Source organism: Heterocephalus glaber, unplaced genomic scaffold, assembly GCF_053883595.1.
Source record: "Heterocephalus glaber isolate CG9 unplaced genomic scaffold, H.glaber_assembly_v1.0 deba00001550, whole genome shotgun sequence".
In the NCBI taxonomy this organism is placed as follows: domain Eukaryota; kingdom Metazoa; phylum Chordata; class Mammalia; order Rodentia; family Bathyergidae; genus Heterocephalus; species Heterocephalus glaber.
Window position 1 is genome coordinate 13,421,237 of NW_028258343.1, and position 16,381 is coordinate 13,437,617.

The window sequence follows — 16,381 nt, forward strand, 5'->3', positions numbered from 1 at the left end:
GAATATGAACTAGGGTGATTTGAATTTCTCACCCTCTGGCCTTAAAAGACTCATGCAACGGTACAGACTCGGGAGGTGGTCGTGGCCCGGCGGAGTGCGCTGCAGAGCCCGGTGGGGACCGGCAGTGACCTGTGGCCGCTCCCTTTTCCTCCCGGGAGTCCGGTGACAACAGCAGCGCTGTCCCAGGGACCGGGCTGCACAGGGGGAGCCTCCCGGAGACCCACAGCTGTACTCACCGCGGAGATCTGCCGGTACTTCTTCCCGCTGTCCTTGCCAACAGGCTCCTCCTCCGCTGATAGAGTCAGCCGAGAATCCATTGCCTGGCCCTCCACAAACCAGTTTGATAGGAAGCCAGCGGGTCTGGCTTTCCTCCTCTCTGCAGAGGAACTGCCCCAGCCGCACAGCTGTGCAGGGCTTAAATACTGCCCGGAGCAGCGCCTCTGTGATTGGGCCGGCCCGGAGGCACAGAAATGTGCTCAGCAGTGTCTCACCAAAGGGTCAAGGTCCGGTCCTGGTACAAGCGCACGACTCAATTCTTTGTCCCCGTATACTTTTTGGTTTGGTTTTGAGACAGGGCCTCCCTCTGTAGCCCAGGCTGGCCTCAAACTCACTGTGTAGCCCAGGTTAGTCTCCAACTCCTGGCAATCCTCCTGCCTCAGCCTCCTGAGTGCTGAGATGGCAGATCTGGCTCTCCTTATACTTTATAGTGAATGCTGATCAAGAATAATATAATCATCTAATTTTGATGTAACCTGATCATTTATATCTATCTTCTTTAAAAATAACCCCAACCAAGATATATCATGTAAAGGTACAAATTCCCAATGATGAATGTCATCATATTGTACACCTAAAATGTACCAATAAAATTAATGAACAACAACAACAAAAACCCCAAAACAAAAAGTCTTGCTACAAGGTGTTTCTACACTGGCATAGACTTCACGTCACAGTTGAAAGTTAACATATTTAAAAATGTGTTTTCTCTGAGCGTGGTGCTGCATGCCTGTAATGCATGAGCCAGCACTCAGGAGGCTGAGGCAGAAAGATCAAGTTTGAGACCAGCCTGGACTACATAATGAGATGATGTCTCAAAAAAAAAAAAAAAAAAGAGCCTTGCTTTACTATTTTAAGGATTCTTTTATTCTTTTTTATTTTTTTTTTTTTTGAGACAGGGTCTTCTATGTAGTTCAGCTGACCTTGAGCTCACTACGCAGCCCGGGCTGGCCTTGAACTCATGACAGTCCTCCTGCCTCAGCCTCCCATATTTTAAAAATTCTTAAACTGTCCTGAACCACTGTAAAGTGTCGAATTCTGAGACAGTCATGTCTTTCATTTTACAGTGTTCACAATTTAAGCCATGTTTTGATAGCGCACTTCAAAACTAACAGTATCCCTGCTAACCGTTTTAGTCTGAGTTACAGCTCTGGTGTAAATTGAGGGACTTAGTCCCCGGAAATCACATATTTATGAGGTGCCAGAACCAGAGCTAAAGCGCAAACCTTGTAACTGGCAATTCAAGGCAGTTTTCACTCACCCATAAAATTCCCTAATTTCTGATGTACATAGCCCCGGGGTTCCAATACTCAGTGCTGACAAGAGGGTAACATGTTTATGATGGTAAGAGATGACTTAATGCCAGTGTGCATCGGGCAGGGCATGGTGGTATTATAGATAGATGAGCCAGGTAGAAATATTACAGGCAGTCAGATAGGGCCAGGTCCTCGAGAGGGTCAGGACAAAGGTGAAACCCACCACAGCAGTCCAGAGACACATCGGCTGAAAACCATGATAAACACACGATGACCAGACCTGCATGCTTGCTCAGAACAAACACTGGGCCTAATGAGGTGTAGACAGACATCGGCCATCCTGCTGGGTGACCAGAGAGCTCTGGACCCACCACTTTCTGGGAGAATCCTTGTTCTTTCCATCCACGCTTGCTACGTGAGTGACTCGCTTCCCAGTTGGCCTGCCATTCCCTGAGGGACTGTCCTTGTAACCTTGTTGGATGCTCAGGGCTGCCGCCCACATTGTACCCATGTGGGTTCGGGTTTCACCCTATAAAGCTCCTCTGTGAAGTGGGGTCTTTAGCTACCCACTTGGGTCCCCCTCCTGCCCCTCAGGAGCTGTCCTATCAATACCTTCCTACTCTTAACCTCCCTTGTTCCTAGGACCCATTCTTCGATTTCTAGAGAAGAACTCGGCGTATCGTAGAGTTAATGGGTTGAGAGATAGACTGTTTCATGTTTCATCTCCGGTATTATTTCCTGTAACAGTGGCACACGCCTATGATCCCAGCACTTAGGAGGCTGAGGCTGGAGGATCACTGGGAGTTCGAGGCCAGCCTGGGCTCCATAGTGAGACCCTGTCTCAACCAAGACCAAGAGCACACAGAAAGAGCCGCCACTTCTGTCCTCTTTACTGAGACTGCACCGAGCTCTCACCAGGCCCAGTGAACAGAAAAGACGCCATGGCCCACAGGCTGCCAATGAGGCGGCTTTCTAAAACGCACACAGCCGAGCCACCCATGGCCCTGGCACCCATACACCTTCCTTTAAAAATTGTGTAGTCTTCTGGGGATGAGTGGGCCAGAAGGAAGGGAGGGGGGTAAAAGGATCAAGAAACCGTGTATCTCTGTGTAGCCAGCATGCTGGGCCGCACCGAGGAATGGACTGTAGAAGTTCCATGCATTTGTTTCCTTTGCACACGAGAAGCTGCTCCAAACTTGCTTGAGCCTAGAGCTCGAACCCCACCTCTCCTGGGTTCCGCCCAGAAGATGAGACAGAGATAAGGGGCGAGACAGAGATAAGGGGCCAGAGGCCAAGGTCCAGATTTATCCCAAAGGCAAAGGAGGGAGAGGTCCAGGTACAGGAGGAGGACAAACATGTCTGCTATTTCCTTGTGTCCCCGGCCACAGCTGTTTGCTGCCAAAAGATGACCGGAGGAGACAGGCATGGTGGCTGTGGGACTGCATAACTCTGTAATCATAAAACTCCCCTAGCCCCAACTGTGATTGAATGTGAGTAAATAGATAAAGATGCTTGCTAGTTCCTGGACACTAGATAAGATCTGTATCAGCCATAAGGTCCCAAAGTAAATTACTCAACTCTTTGTTCCGAAACTGATGTTCCAGACACCGCTATCTATAGAACAATCTACAAACATCTGCTGACCATCAGTATGTGTCAGCTGACCACTAACCTTTGTTCCTCTTCTGTAAATTTCACCTGTTAACTTCCCCTGCAACCCCCTATAAAAAGAGCCTCGGACTCTGGGCTAGTCGCCTCTCTAAGCTACTTTGCTTTGAGAGTGCCGTCTGGCCAGACTAAGGTCCGTTTTACTTTCCAACTTGTCCGGTGTGTTCCTTCCTGGGTGTTCTTCACTGCAGTCAGCTCCTCAGAACATTTGGTAAGACCCTGGGTTTTACAGTGGCCCACGCCTCAGGTCCCAGCATTCCGGAGGCTGAGGCAGGAGGATCGAAAGTTCAAGGTCAGCCTGGGCTACTTAGTGCGTTCAAGGCTGAACAACGGTAGGCAGGTAAGCTAGTTAGAAAATATTCGAAGGCAGTTAGGCAAGGCCCGGCCCTCAGCACTGAAGATAATTTCTGCCTGAGGCTCATTCACTGAAGGCCAAGTCTCCAGGAAAAGAGGAACTACTTCACACACACACACACACACACACACACACACACCCCTCCCCTAGGGATGAGCAGCAGTGATTGATATTCTAAATAGGCATCTCCCAGGGACCAAGACCTCCCCAGCCCCTCCCTTCCCAGAAAATCCTTGTTCATTCCATGCACACCTGCTACGTGATTTGCTTCCCCATTTGATCCCCTTTTAATCAATACTCCTATCTATACTCCTAATCTTATTAGTTGACCATAGTTTTTGTCCTACTTTGAGGTTTCCCATTGGATCGATATTACCTAATTGATGATACTTTTTGTTTGTTTGTTTGTTTTGTTTTTTTAAAACAATCTTGCCATGGAGCCCAGGCCCAAACTCACAGCGATCCTCCTGCCTCAGCCTCGTAGTGTTGGGATCACAGGCATGCGCCACCACACCCGGCAACACTACTAATCTTTTTTTTTTGTACTTCTAATCTTATTAGTCAACTATAGTTTTGTCCCACCTTGAACCCACCTCATCTCCTGGCTTTGCTCAATAAAACACCCTTGAAAAGTGGGGTCCTGAGGCAACCCACTTTCTAGACCTTCTTCTCTCTTAGACAGAAGCTGTCTTTCTCTCAATAAATTCTTTCCTCTCTTTCTTTTTTTTTTTTTGGTACCAGGAATCAAACTCAGGACCTTGTGCTTGGCCAGGCAGGCGCTGTGCCGTTGAGCCACATCCCCAGCCTCTTGTTTCTACTCTTAATTTAACCTCCATTGTTCCTGAGAGAGGAGACCACCCCTCCATATGGAATTGGGCAACTGTGGGACTGCATGATTCCAAAATCAGTTATTCCCCTAGCCTCTATTGTACTTGTAAATTAATGGTTAAAATGTGCTTGTTAGTTCTGGGATAATAAAATCTGTAACGAAACAAAGTTCCTAAGTAAAATTACTCAACCCCTTGTTTGTCTGGAGAACGAATGTTCCCGGGCCCACTACCTGTAGAACAATCCATCAATGTGTCTGCTGACCATCAGTACGAGACAGTTGACCACTAAGCTTTGTTCCTTTTTTCGTAAATCTACATGTTAACCTCCCCCTCAACCTCCTATAAAACAGCCTCGGATTCTGAGCTAGATGCCTCTTTAAGCTACTTTGCTTTGGGAGTGCCGTCTGGCCAGACTAATAAAGGTCTGTTTTATTTTCCAACTTGTCCGGTGTGTTCCTTCCCGGGTGTTCGTTGCTGCAGTCAGCTCCTTGGAGCATTTGGTAAGGCCCTCGGTCTTACACAACTATGGGTTAACTGTGTTATTAGGCAGCTATGGGTTAACTAGGTAACTATACTCTTTGCAGAATATACCTGAGCAGCCATGACAACTTCTATAATCTGTCACCAAAGGAGTGAAAAGGACTCAGAAAGTCCTGCCAGAACTCTTTGCTCTCCCCCTCTCTGCTGCTGCTCTGCTTTGTGTACAACCTGCTTGCCACATTCCCAGGGAAGAAAACTCCAATGGAATTAAGACTTGTAGATGTAAGAAGATATATAAGAAAGCGCAAAGTTAGATTGGGGGCTCTCTAGACTGACAGGAGTCACTCGCTGAGCTGCCGGCAACATTAAAGCTGCTTTTTGCTCCTATCTTTGTGTTAAAGAGTTATTTGTAGGGCCGGGGATTTAGCTCAGTGGTTTTGCTGCCTGCTGCGCAAGCGCAAGGACCCGAGTTGGATCCCCAGTACCAAAAAAAAAAAAAGTTATTTGTGGTGGGGTCCTCACTGTTTCCTGCTTCACTTCTAGAATTCATTTTTTGATTTTAGAGAACACAGACTCGGTGTGTCTGACATCTAGCAGGTTGAGAGTTGTATTATTTCCCTTACATTATTTGGAGGTCCATAGATCATACCCCCTGTATCAGAACTACATAGAGACCCTGTTTCAACAACAGCAATGAATTTCTGATAGGAACATGTACTAATGGTCTAGAGATGATATGGGGACCTCCAAATGATTCAGGGAAATATTTTAACTCCCAACCTGTTAGATATCCGATATACCGAGTTTGTGTTCTCTAAAATCCAAGAATGAATTCTAGGAACAACACGTTCAGAGTAAGAAATATTTTTTGAGGGAAAGACAGCTTCTGTCTAAGAGAGACAGAAAGGGACCTGGAAAGTGGATTGCACAAAAGCCCACTTCTCAAAGAAGTTTATAGAGCAAAATCGCAAGATGTGTACAAAATCAGGAGGTGGGCATAAAGTGGGACAAAACTATGGTCAACCAATAAGATCATAAATATAGTCACCTAGGTAATTTTGATCCAATGGGGAAGCAGGTCACGTAGCAAGTGTGCACCGGAAAGAGCAAAGATCTTTCCTGGAAGGCATAGGTTAAGGTCTTGGTCCCTCCTCAGGTGACTGATGGTTATGGGGAATACCAGTCCTTATGACTTATCCCTGAGGAAGTAGGTGGAGGCATTTTATCTTTGTTTTGAGGCCTGGCCTTCACAGAATGTGCCTCCACTCACAGTTGTGACATGTTCTCATCTTCTGCACTCACTTCTTTGAGGGCCTAAAATTGTTTGACAGCCTATAATATTTCTACCGAACTTAGCTGTCTATAATACTAATAAAAATAAAAATTTAAAAGAAGACTATTTCTGAAAATCACATCTAAACTCTTCTTATATTTCTCTTTTTTCTTTTTTGTTTTTGTTTTTTGAGATAGGATCTCACCATGTAGCCTGGGCTGGCCTCAACTCATGGCGATCCTCCTGCCTCAGCCCCACTGTTATGAGGCTCTTGAGTGCTGGAGAATCTTACAGAATCTTCCCGAGTTCTTGTTGTCCTGAACTAAGAATTGGTGAAGAGGAGAAAAGGGGGAGCAAGGTTTTGCATTTATTAAAAGGGTACTGAGTACAGAGTAGGCGGTGGACAGAGCTCCAGGGTTCCTGGAAGAATGGCCTCCGGCTAACCTCAAATCTAGGGCGTCCTATCCAAACTCTTCTTGGGCCGTGGATGTAGCTCAGTGGTGCTGTATGTGCCTCGAAAGTACAAAGTCCTGGGTTCAATTCCTGGTACCTGAAAAAACAAAAACAAACAAAAGAAAGCCTGCTTGCCTTTGTTGCCCAGAATTGCTTTTGCTATTATTCTAGGTCTCTTCTGGTTGCAAATGAATTTTAGAAATGTTTTCTTTAGTCCTGCAAGGCATGCTAATGGTATTTTGATTGGGATTGCATTATATCTGTATAACAATTTTGGAATTTTGAAATTTTCACAATGTAGGTTCTTCCTACCCAAGAACAGGGGTATTTTTCCATTTTCTGATAATCCTCTTTCATCTCCTTTTTCAGAGTACTGTAAGTTTCAATGTAAGGGTCCTTTACTTCCTTCGTTACATTGATTCTGGGATATTTCATGTTTGGGGATGCTATTTTGAAAGGTGTTGTTCCCCATGGATTTGAGTCTTTCTATTTTTTTGATAAGTTTGGCTAAGGGTTTGCCAATTTTATTTAATCTTTCAAAGAACTAACTCTTTGATTCATCAATTCTTTGTATTTTTTTTTGGTCTCTGTTGCATTAATTTATGCTCTGATCGTTATCATTTCCTCCCTTGTACAAGATGCACTTGACTTGCTCTTGTTTTTCTAGAAGCTTGAGGTTTAACATTAGGTTGTTTATTTGAGCTCACTGTTTTTCTGATATGGCAATTCACTGCTATAAATTTCCCTCATAGGACTGCTTTCTTTGCATCTCATAAGTTCTGGTATGTTGTATTGACATTATCATTTAATTACAGAAACTGTCTAATTTCTTCTTCTTCTTTTTTTTTTTTTTTTTGGTACCGGGGATCGAACTCAGGTCCTTGAGCTTGCGCAGCAGGCAGCGAAACCACTGAGCTAAATCCCCGGCCCTCTAATTTCTTCTTTAATTTCATCTGTGAACCATTGGTTGTTCAGGAGGATGTTATTTAATTTCCATGTGTTTATGAAGTTCTTGTGATATCTTTTGCCATTGATTTCCAATTTCATTGCACTATGGTCTGATAATGTGTATGGGATAATTTCAATTCCTTTGCATTTACTTAAGCATGTTCTATGAGCATGTTTGTGGTCTATTTTGGAGAATGTCCCATGTTCAGCTGAGAAGAATGTGTGTGCTGATGTTTTGGGTTGGAACACTGTATAGACATCTACTAAGTCCATTTGTTCAAAAGTTTGGTTCAGTTCCAATATTTCTTTGTTGACATTTTTGTCTAGTTGACCTGTCTGTTTCTGAAAGTGGGGTATTGAGGTCCTCTATAGAATTGTATTAATGCTTACTTGATTTTTCATGTCCATTAATATTTGTTGGTATAGTTGGGTGCGCTGGTATTTGGTGCATATATATTTAAGACTGTCATCTCTTCCTCTTGGATTGTTCCCTATACAAGGATGCAGTGACCTTGTCTCTTAATCAGTGTTGGCTTGAAAGCCACTTTAATTGCAAATAGAATAGCTACCCCTGCTTTTTTCCAGTTTCCTATCACATGTTCCATGTTTTGACTTTCAATGTATGAATTTCTTTGTTAATTAAATGTGTTTCTTGTATGCAGCATATTGTTGGATGTTGCTTCTTGATTCAGTCTGATTCTTTTGATTGGTGAATTATGACCATTAACATTGATGATTATAACTGATATGTATTGCTTTAGTCTTGTCATATTATTTGCCTGTTATTGCCCCCCCCCCTTTGCTTAAGTGCTTACTTTGCCTAGTGGATTCATTCTGTTGTGGTTCATGGAGTTATAGTTCTTGTTATCTCTTTCCAGAATGTTCTTCAAATATTTTGTAGAGCTGGTTTGGTGGTCATGAATTTGTTCAGGTGTTCTTTTTCATGGAGATATCTTATTTCTCCATCAATTATGAAACATAGTTTTGTGAGGTACATCAGTCTGGGTTGGAGGTTGTTTTCTTTTAGTGCTGGAAATATTTCACTCCATGCTCTCCTTAACTTGAAGTTTTGTGTTGAGAAGTCTGCTGTGATTCTGATGGGCTTTCCTTTATAGGTGATTTGTTTGTTTTCTCTAACAACTTTTAATATTCGTCCTTGTGTTGAATTTCCGGAATCTTGACTATTATATGTCTTGGTGTAGATTTTTTAAAATTGGAATTCTATGTACCTCACTTATCTATATGTCTAATTCTTTTTTCCTGCTTGGGAAGTTTTCTGCCATTACTTCTGTGAACAGGTTTTTTTATGTCATTTGCACTATCTCTTGATTTTTCATTGACTCTGATCAATCTTATGCTATTCATCTTTGCATCATCTAGCAGCTGTTGGATTGATTTTTCATGGTCCCCTGCTATTTAAGAAATGTTTCTTTTCATGATCACTAACTGCAATTCTGTCTTCTATATCTCCTATTCTCTCTTCATATAGTTTCATTCTCCTGCATATACTTTCAATGAATGTTTAATCTCCTGGATATCTATTTCATGGATTCCATTTCTTTCCTATGTTGAGTGTTCATAGTTTCCACCATTGCTTCTATTTTTTATCTGTATCTACTCTAGAGTCACTAACCATGTCTTTTATTAAGGTCACCATCTCTGTAGTTATCTGAGTTATTTCTGATTTGATTTTTTTCTAGCACCTCTTTCATCTTCTTTGTTACTTCCACTGTTACCACTTCAGAGAGTCCAGGTGGGTGGCTTTCCAGTTGTTCCACCTCATTGCCCCCAAGGTTTGCCTTTGATGAGGTGGAAGTGTATCTTGATTAAGTGTCTTCTAATTTTCTATTTTTTTTAAAGTTTCTGGGTTGATGCTTGTAAATTGTTTATGGCAAAGTTTCTGGGTTGATGCTTGTAAATTATTTATGGCAAGTGGCTTTATTCCTAGTCTTTAGAACCCTTAGGATATAAGTACTTTTCTTCCAGGTGTAGCTAGCTTTTGGGTTTTGAGTCTGTTGCAAGATCCTATCTCTTCAATTTATTGGGGATGAGAAGTTGCTGCCTATTTGGCCTAGCCCCTATTTCTTTGGCACTGGATTATAGTATTTTTTATAACCCTTAGGCAAACTCATTCTTGGCATACCAAGAAAAACTGATTAGAACAATTATGTCACTTTGGCTAAAGTAGTACAATCAGCAATAACAATATTATCAAATATAGCCTAGAAAATGACAATTTGCCACCTTTAACCATATGAACTAGATTTTTTGGTTATATAACAAAATCTAAATCAAACCAAAAAATTGTGTATAGTAAATATGTCCTCAGTATGGTGATTTTACCCTCAGAGGAGAAAATTTAAAAGAGGTTTGAAAGAGTGATATGGAAGAAGAGGAAGAGATTCAAAGTAAGGCTGGAGGACAAAGGAAGATAATGAAAACTTTGGGAAACTGGTGAAGACAGGAGGGAAAGAGAAAATGAACAAATAAAAGCAAGAACAGAACAGAACAACACCAAATTAGCAACAATGTTCACATTCATATAAACAAGAACAAACATCAAGAGAAAACAAAAAGAAAAAAGAAAAAAATGTCCACTTCAGGGTGTGTCACTGCTTTTACTGGTAGACAGAGTGGGCAGAGAGAGCCCAGATGTGAGTTGATTAATCCCAGTAAGCCAGTTGTAGATTTATGGTGGGGTAGTGGATAATCCAAGCAAGCCTGCATCTTTAGTTCCACTGAAGTTCAGGCTGGTTTCTGGCTGTGAGGCTGGAATCTGATTTGTTCAGCTACAACATTCCATGTGCCTCCTGCCAGCTTTAAGTCAGCCCCTTGACCTCCTGATGACTTGAACTCAGTTCCACCTCTCTTTGACACTAAGAACCTGCAGCTGCTCTGAGTTCTCAGCTCAGTTGGCCCTTCTCCAAGATGGCTAATGGCCAGTTACCCTCTCCTGGGGGATGTTTAAACCCGAATAACTCACCAGCCACTGCAGTGTACTTTGCCCACTGCTCTGTTCCACTGTTGCATTTCTCTGTGGAGGCCCCTGGAGTCGCTAGTAGTCACCATGTGTCTTCGTGTTCAAGCCACCCATCCCATGCAGTGAGTCAGGGCTCAGGGAGAAAGTGCCACCTGCTACCTCCTTCTTTGTTAAAGTCTCTTTGTTCTCCCCAAGGACTTCAGTTCTCACTTCAGATCCTTGCTGGTTCCCAGGGACCCACTTCCTTCCTCTTCTCTTCCTCACGTTGCTATATTCCAGCATCTGGACACCAAATCTTGGAAAGGCTCTTTTTCTACTGTTCACCACTCTGACCATGAAAACTATTTTAGAATTAGAAAACTCCATAGAGATTGTCAGCCCAGGATTTTAAAATTTTTTTCAGTACTGAGATGGAGCTCTACATCCAGGTTTGTTTGTTTGTTTTAATTTGGAGATCATGTCTGGCCAGGCCACTAAATTCTAAGGCTGGGCTGGATGTCCTCAGCCCAGTGCTGGCATCACAGGTGGGCACCACCTCCTGCAGCTTTGTTGTCCCTGTGAGTCTAACTGCTGAGCTTTAAAGGCCGAATATGGTCCCAGTGCCTTAGGCAAGCCCCAGCCCCTGCCAAGCAGACTCGAACATTTTCCAGATGAAGTCATCTGAGCAGCTTGGTCACCTCCATAAGGTCCCCCTGGCCAGTGCAGCTCAGAAGTGAGAAACCATGTCAGATAGCCCTATTGCTGTCCTAGCATAGGGATTTTATAAAACAAAGGTTAGGCTGATATCGAGAATGGCCTCAGGGCCGGGGATTTAGCTCAGTTGCGCTACGCCTGCCTCATAAGCCAAAAGTCCTGAGTTCGACCCTTGGGGGCAGGGGTTGGGGGAGGAGAAAAAGAAGAATGGCCTCAAAATTCTGGTATCCCTAGACACTTGGTTTTTGTATAATCACCTGTTCTATGCCTTCAATTTTTGTGGATTTTTGGGTTCTGATCTCCTATTTGTACTGAGGACACCCTTTCTACTCTGCCTAACTCTGGTTCCTAGGGCACTTACTTTTATCATCCCCTCTGTGATGGTTAATTTTTGTTGTTTTTGAGACAGACTCTCACTATGTAGTTCAAAATGGTCTTGACCTCATGGTGATTCTCCTGCCTCAGCCTCCTGAGTGCTGGGATTACATGTATACACCAGCAGGCCCAGCTAAATTTGTACTTTTAAAGCGACCTCAGATGGTTTCTAAGTTACTAAACTTGTATCCTAGCCTATCATGGAGATGCATCTCCATCTGCTAGGTCCTGAGGGAGCAACCTCAGGAGTTGGCCTGGGGAAAGACCAGGGTGACAGAGTAGCCATGTCACCACTAGCAAACATCTCGTCAGCTTTCCTGCTCTGGCATTTTCCCTCAGCCCTAGACACCAACTGCTTTTGAGTCTCTCAAGGTTTAGAAACTTGTTCCTAGCCTGGAGCGGTGGTGCATGCCTGTGATCTTAGCACTCAGGAGGCTGAGGCAGGAGGATTGCTTAGCTGTGAGTTGGAGGCCAGCCTGGGCTATAGGGTGATCAGGAAGCCCAGAGATGAAGAAAAGGCAGGGTGCTGTCTGGGAGAGGCAGTGGACCATGCACAAAGCAGGCCAAGCCGCTGGGCTCTGGCATGGGCAGGACGGACGTGGCTCCTCGGTGATTGGATCCAGGATGGGGCTGGGTGAGGACTGGCTGCCGGGCCTTGGTCAGCAAGACAAGCCAGGCCCAGGACGCTGGGCACGCACAGGGGCACGGCCACTGCCCTAGTGCGGAATGCAGGACCCAAGTTCTGGAGGCGAACTGGGAGGGACGTGGATAGCTCACGAGACAGAGCTGATGGGTTACTTCCAGACAAGGCAGGGCCCGAGACTGCGCATGCATGAGATAGTGGGCGGTGCCCGAGTGCGTGAAAAACGCCTTTAAAGTGAAAGGTGGAAAATCCCCTGTGGATGAGCACCGAGGCGGATCCGCAATCAGGCTGAGGACAGGAACTTGGTCTGCTGGCTGCTGCTGTAGGGCGACAGTTTCCCACTACACAATCAACATCTCCGCGGTTCTCGTGGGTCCCGGACCACTTTCCTACTGCGCCTCAAAGCAGAAATGTGCCCAGGTGTTAAAATTCCCGTAGCCAGGCAGGGGCGGTGGCGAAGGCCTGCCTTCGAGCCCAGGACTCCGGACTGAGGCAGGGGGGCCGTGTGGGTTCCAGGCCAGCCTGGGCTACGTGGTGAGATCCTGTCTCAAAAAAGTAAAATAAAACAAAATTGTAGAACTCCTCTCCTGCGCATTTCAAAATTCTGAAATAATTTTATTCCTAAACATTTTCCGGGTTTTTATGGTCTCTTCTTGTCTTTTCTTCTTGACAGTTTGCTGTGGTTCAACGTGCAGTGCTCGAGATTCAAGACCTCACAGCTGGAGTTGTCAGGAAGGGGGAAGCCAGATCAGTTGGCAAAGCCTCTTCACGCCCCATGGTCTTTGCTCTCTGGCGCATTTAATCTGGTCACCGAAGTGCAGATGGTGATTGGAGCCTGTGTCGCGGATGTCGTGCTCGTTGGCTGCGCTTCCACACCCCTGCCTGCCTCTGGCCTCCTGAGTCACCGGGGATCAGGTCAAGACGATCCGTGTTAGATTTCCACGTGCCGGGTTCACCCGAGCCCAATTAGGAAAAGCTCTGAATTTTGCCCGGGACCCCGGGTCCTGAGTGGGAAACTTCCCCGCAAAGGGCGCGGTGCAGAGCAAGGCCTGCCACACAAGAGACCGCCTCCTGAGAGACAGCGCACCAGATGCCGAGGGCTGGGGTTCGGCTGAGACCCCTGCCCCTCTCCTGCTGGTCCCGACACCGAGCTTCAAAGTCGCTGCACCTTCCCGTTTGGCAGGGTTGGCAGAACAGCTGCTCCAACGCTCTGAGCCCTGCGGCTGAGGTCCCGTTCTGAGCTCTTCTAGCTGACCCGGTGTCGCCCCCTGGTGCCTCAGGCCCAGGACACAGTTCCACCAGGGGCTGGGACGTCTCCGGGTCCTCTGCCGGGTGAGACCTGACTCTAGCTCGGCCCGCAGTGACCCCAACTCTTCCCAGCCCGCCTGCGTGGATGACGGGTTTTCCCTGCCCCGAGAGTTGGTTCCACTAATAACCGGAACGGGGGGCAACCTCCCGTCTGACCAGTTCGGCGGCCGTCCTGAGCACTGAGGCGGGTCTGTCCCCGGCCGCTCGGCTCAGGCAGCTTCAGCTGCGGGGGATCCACCTGGGGGGCGGTGGCTCCGATGGCGATATCACCAGCGCAGTCAGCGACGCCCTCGCTGCCGCTGTCCCCGACAGGGACAGGGGTCCCTCCTGGTTCGAGGTGGGGCCCGCGTGGAGTTTCACTCAGAGCACCTCAGTCCCCAGGCCGGGCAGCGCCTCGCCACAGCGCCTCCCCAGGGGGAAGGCTCGTGCTTTGGGTGTTCTAATGAGGGGAGTGAGACGGTCTTCTGTGTCAAGGTGATCCTCCTGCTTCAGCCTCCCTGGTGGTGGGACCACCACGCCCAGCCCGAGAAACAGACTCTTTTCAACCGACTACAATGTAGTGTGCGAGGTACTGCACGGTACGAGGTACTGCACGGTACGAGGTACTGCCGCGACCCGAAGAGACAAGAGGACACGATTTCCTCCAAGGAAAGGGATTCCGGAGGTCACCGAGGCGGCTGCCCGAGCTCTGAGCCGGAAGCGGACTTCCGGCTCCTCGGGCCAGGACAGGTTGGCACCAGTCAACGCCAGCCAGGAGGAAGAGCTTAGTGATGTCTGAGCTGTGACTCAGACCTGGCCCAGGGGAAGGACCTGCAGGTCCAGCCGGGAACCCGAGGAGCAGTGCCAGCCAGCGTGGTGGCACACACCTGTGATCCCAGCACTCTGGAGGCTGAGGCAGGAGGGTCATTCTGAGTTCGAGGCCAGCCTGGGCTACACAGTGAGACCCTGTCCCAAGAAACGGCCTCTACTCAAAAAAGTGTTACCTTAAAATAAATGGTCAGACAAGTCCAATAATCTATTCCCCCAGGCAACCAAGGTACTTGGTACTAAGGCATTATTAATTTTAGGCCTTAATATCAATTTTCTGTGATTATTGTCCCAAGTTACCACATATTTAGTGGCTTAAAGCAACCCAGATTTCTTACTTTACTGTGTGCTGACTATAAGATCTCGTTGCTAAATCCAGCATGTCGCAGGCCTGGAAAGTCCTGGAAAAACCCCCAGCCTATTCCTACTCTGGAAGCCCCTGGGGTCCTCACTTCTGGTATGGAAACCTCCCCTTCCTCTGGTTTTCTCCTGGCTCACAGCCTCCTGACTCCTCAGGGGAATGAACAGAGCAAGTGGCTTTGCCTGGTTTCCATGTTTGCGTTTTTTTTTTTTTAAAGACAGGGTCTCCCTGTGTAGCCCAGGCTGGCCTCAAACTCACAGTGATCCTCCTGCCTCAGCCTCCTGAGTGCTGGGATTACAGGCGTGCACCACCACGCCTAGGTGAGGAAAAGTTTATTTCAGCTTCTGGTTTCAGAGGGTTTGGCCCTTTGTACTTGGCACCATTACTTTTGGGGCTGGGGGAGGCGGCTCACATGGTAGGGAGTGGAAGAGAAGCTGAGGAGGGGCATTTTTTGGAGGGCTGTTCTGGCTTCAAACCCAGAGCCTCGAACATGCTAGACCAGCGCCCCATCACCGCACTGCACCCCAGCCCCCTTTCAAAAATTTAAGACAAGATTTGGCTAGGTGGCCCAGGCTTCTTTGAATCTGCCATCCTCCTGCCTCAGCCTCCCAAGTAGCTGAGATTACAGGTGTGTGGCTTCATGCCAGACTTTACTTTTATGATTTGCTCACTCTCTAAAATGACTGGACCTCTCACCAGAGATTCAGTTGTATAGGAAGACTATCATAGAGATCAAATGGAGAGAGAAAATCTTTATTTTGTTTGTAACGCCTTCAGAAAAGAAATTCAAACTTTTTAAATGTTTGGATTTTTTTTTTTTAAGACAGGGTCTCACTATGTAGTTCACAGTGGCCTCCAACTCTGGCGATCCTCCTGTCTCAGCCTCCTGAGTGCTGGGATCATAGGTGTGTGCCACCACGCCTGGGCTAAACCTAAATCTTTTTTTTAAAGTTAATTTTATTGGTACACTTTTGATATACATAAAGATCACATTCATTGTAGGGATACCTAAATCTTTGTTTTCTTCTTTTTTGGGACACGGTCTCACTATGTAGCCCAGGCAGTCCTTAAACTCCCAGTGATCCTCCTGCCTCAGCTTCCCGAGTGCTGGGCTCACAGGTGTGTGCCCCATACCTGGCAGAATACCTAAATCTTGAAGCTATGCTCCAGCACGAATTGGAATAGTCCGTCTCAGTTTCAGTAGCTCTTGTGTGGTGGTCGTGTGTGCACTGCAGTCCTTAGGAGACTCAGTTTCTGGCCAGAGAGGACTGAGTTCATCACCCTTGCACCTAGCAGCTCTGGGGCTCGGTGCATGCTCAGGAGTCTGCGGTGTCGAAATCCCTGGCATGGTACAGGCTTAGGAGCCCAGGACTCCTAGGCAGTCTCTCTGTGAGCTCAAGACAGCTCACTCCCCAAGAGGTACGTGTAGGTGTTGGAGGCTGGCAGTGACCATGATGTGTGAAGAAGAACACAACGCAATGCATAATAAAAAGCCCAACACCAACCAACGCAAACGTGGTTCAGCATGCCAATGTCCAGCAATTAAACTCACCCCACGAATGAAGGACAGACTCATTTATATCTCTTAAGAGAGGCAGAGAAAGCATTCCGCACATTCCCACGTGTGTTTATGAGTAAAATTCTTGGTGATGCAGCTCTTTCAGTCTGGTGGCAG

At 46.5% G+C, this 16,381-nt stretch overlaps 1 protein-coding gene across 1 annotated transcript in view; it reads right to left on the minus strand.

Annotated features, from left to right (window-relative positions):
• The window catches only part of Enpp3 (ectonucleotide pyrophosphatase/phosphodiesterase 3), a 71,940-nt gene extending 71,519 nt beyond the window's left edge, over positions 1-421 (minus strand). The window contains exon 1 of the mRNA XM_004845995.4: positions 237-421. Within this exon, the coding sequence (XP_004846052.1) occupies positions 237-317 (81 nt within the window). The 5' untranslated portion in view covers positions 318-421. The remainder of the gene's footprint in view (positions 1-236) is intronic.
• Between the last annotated feature and the right edge of the window lie 15,960 nt (positions 422-16,381).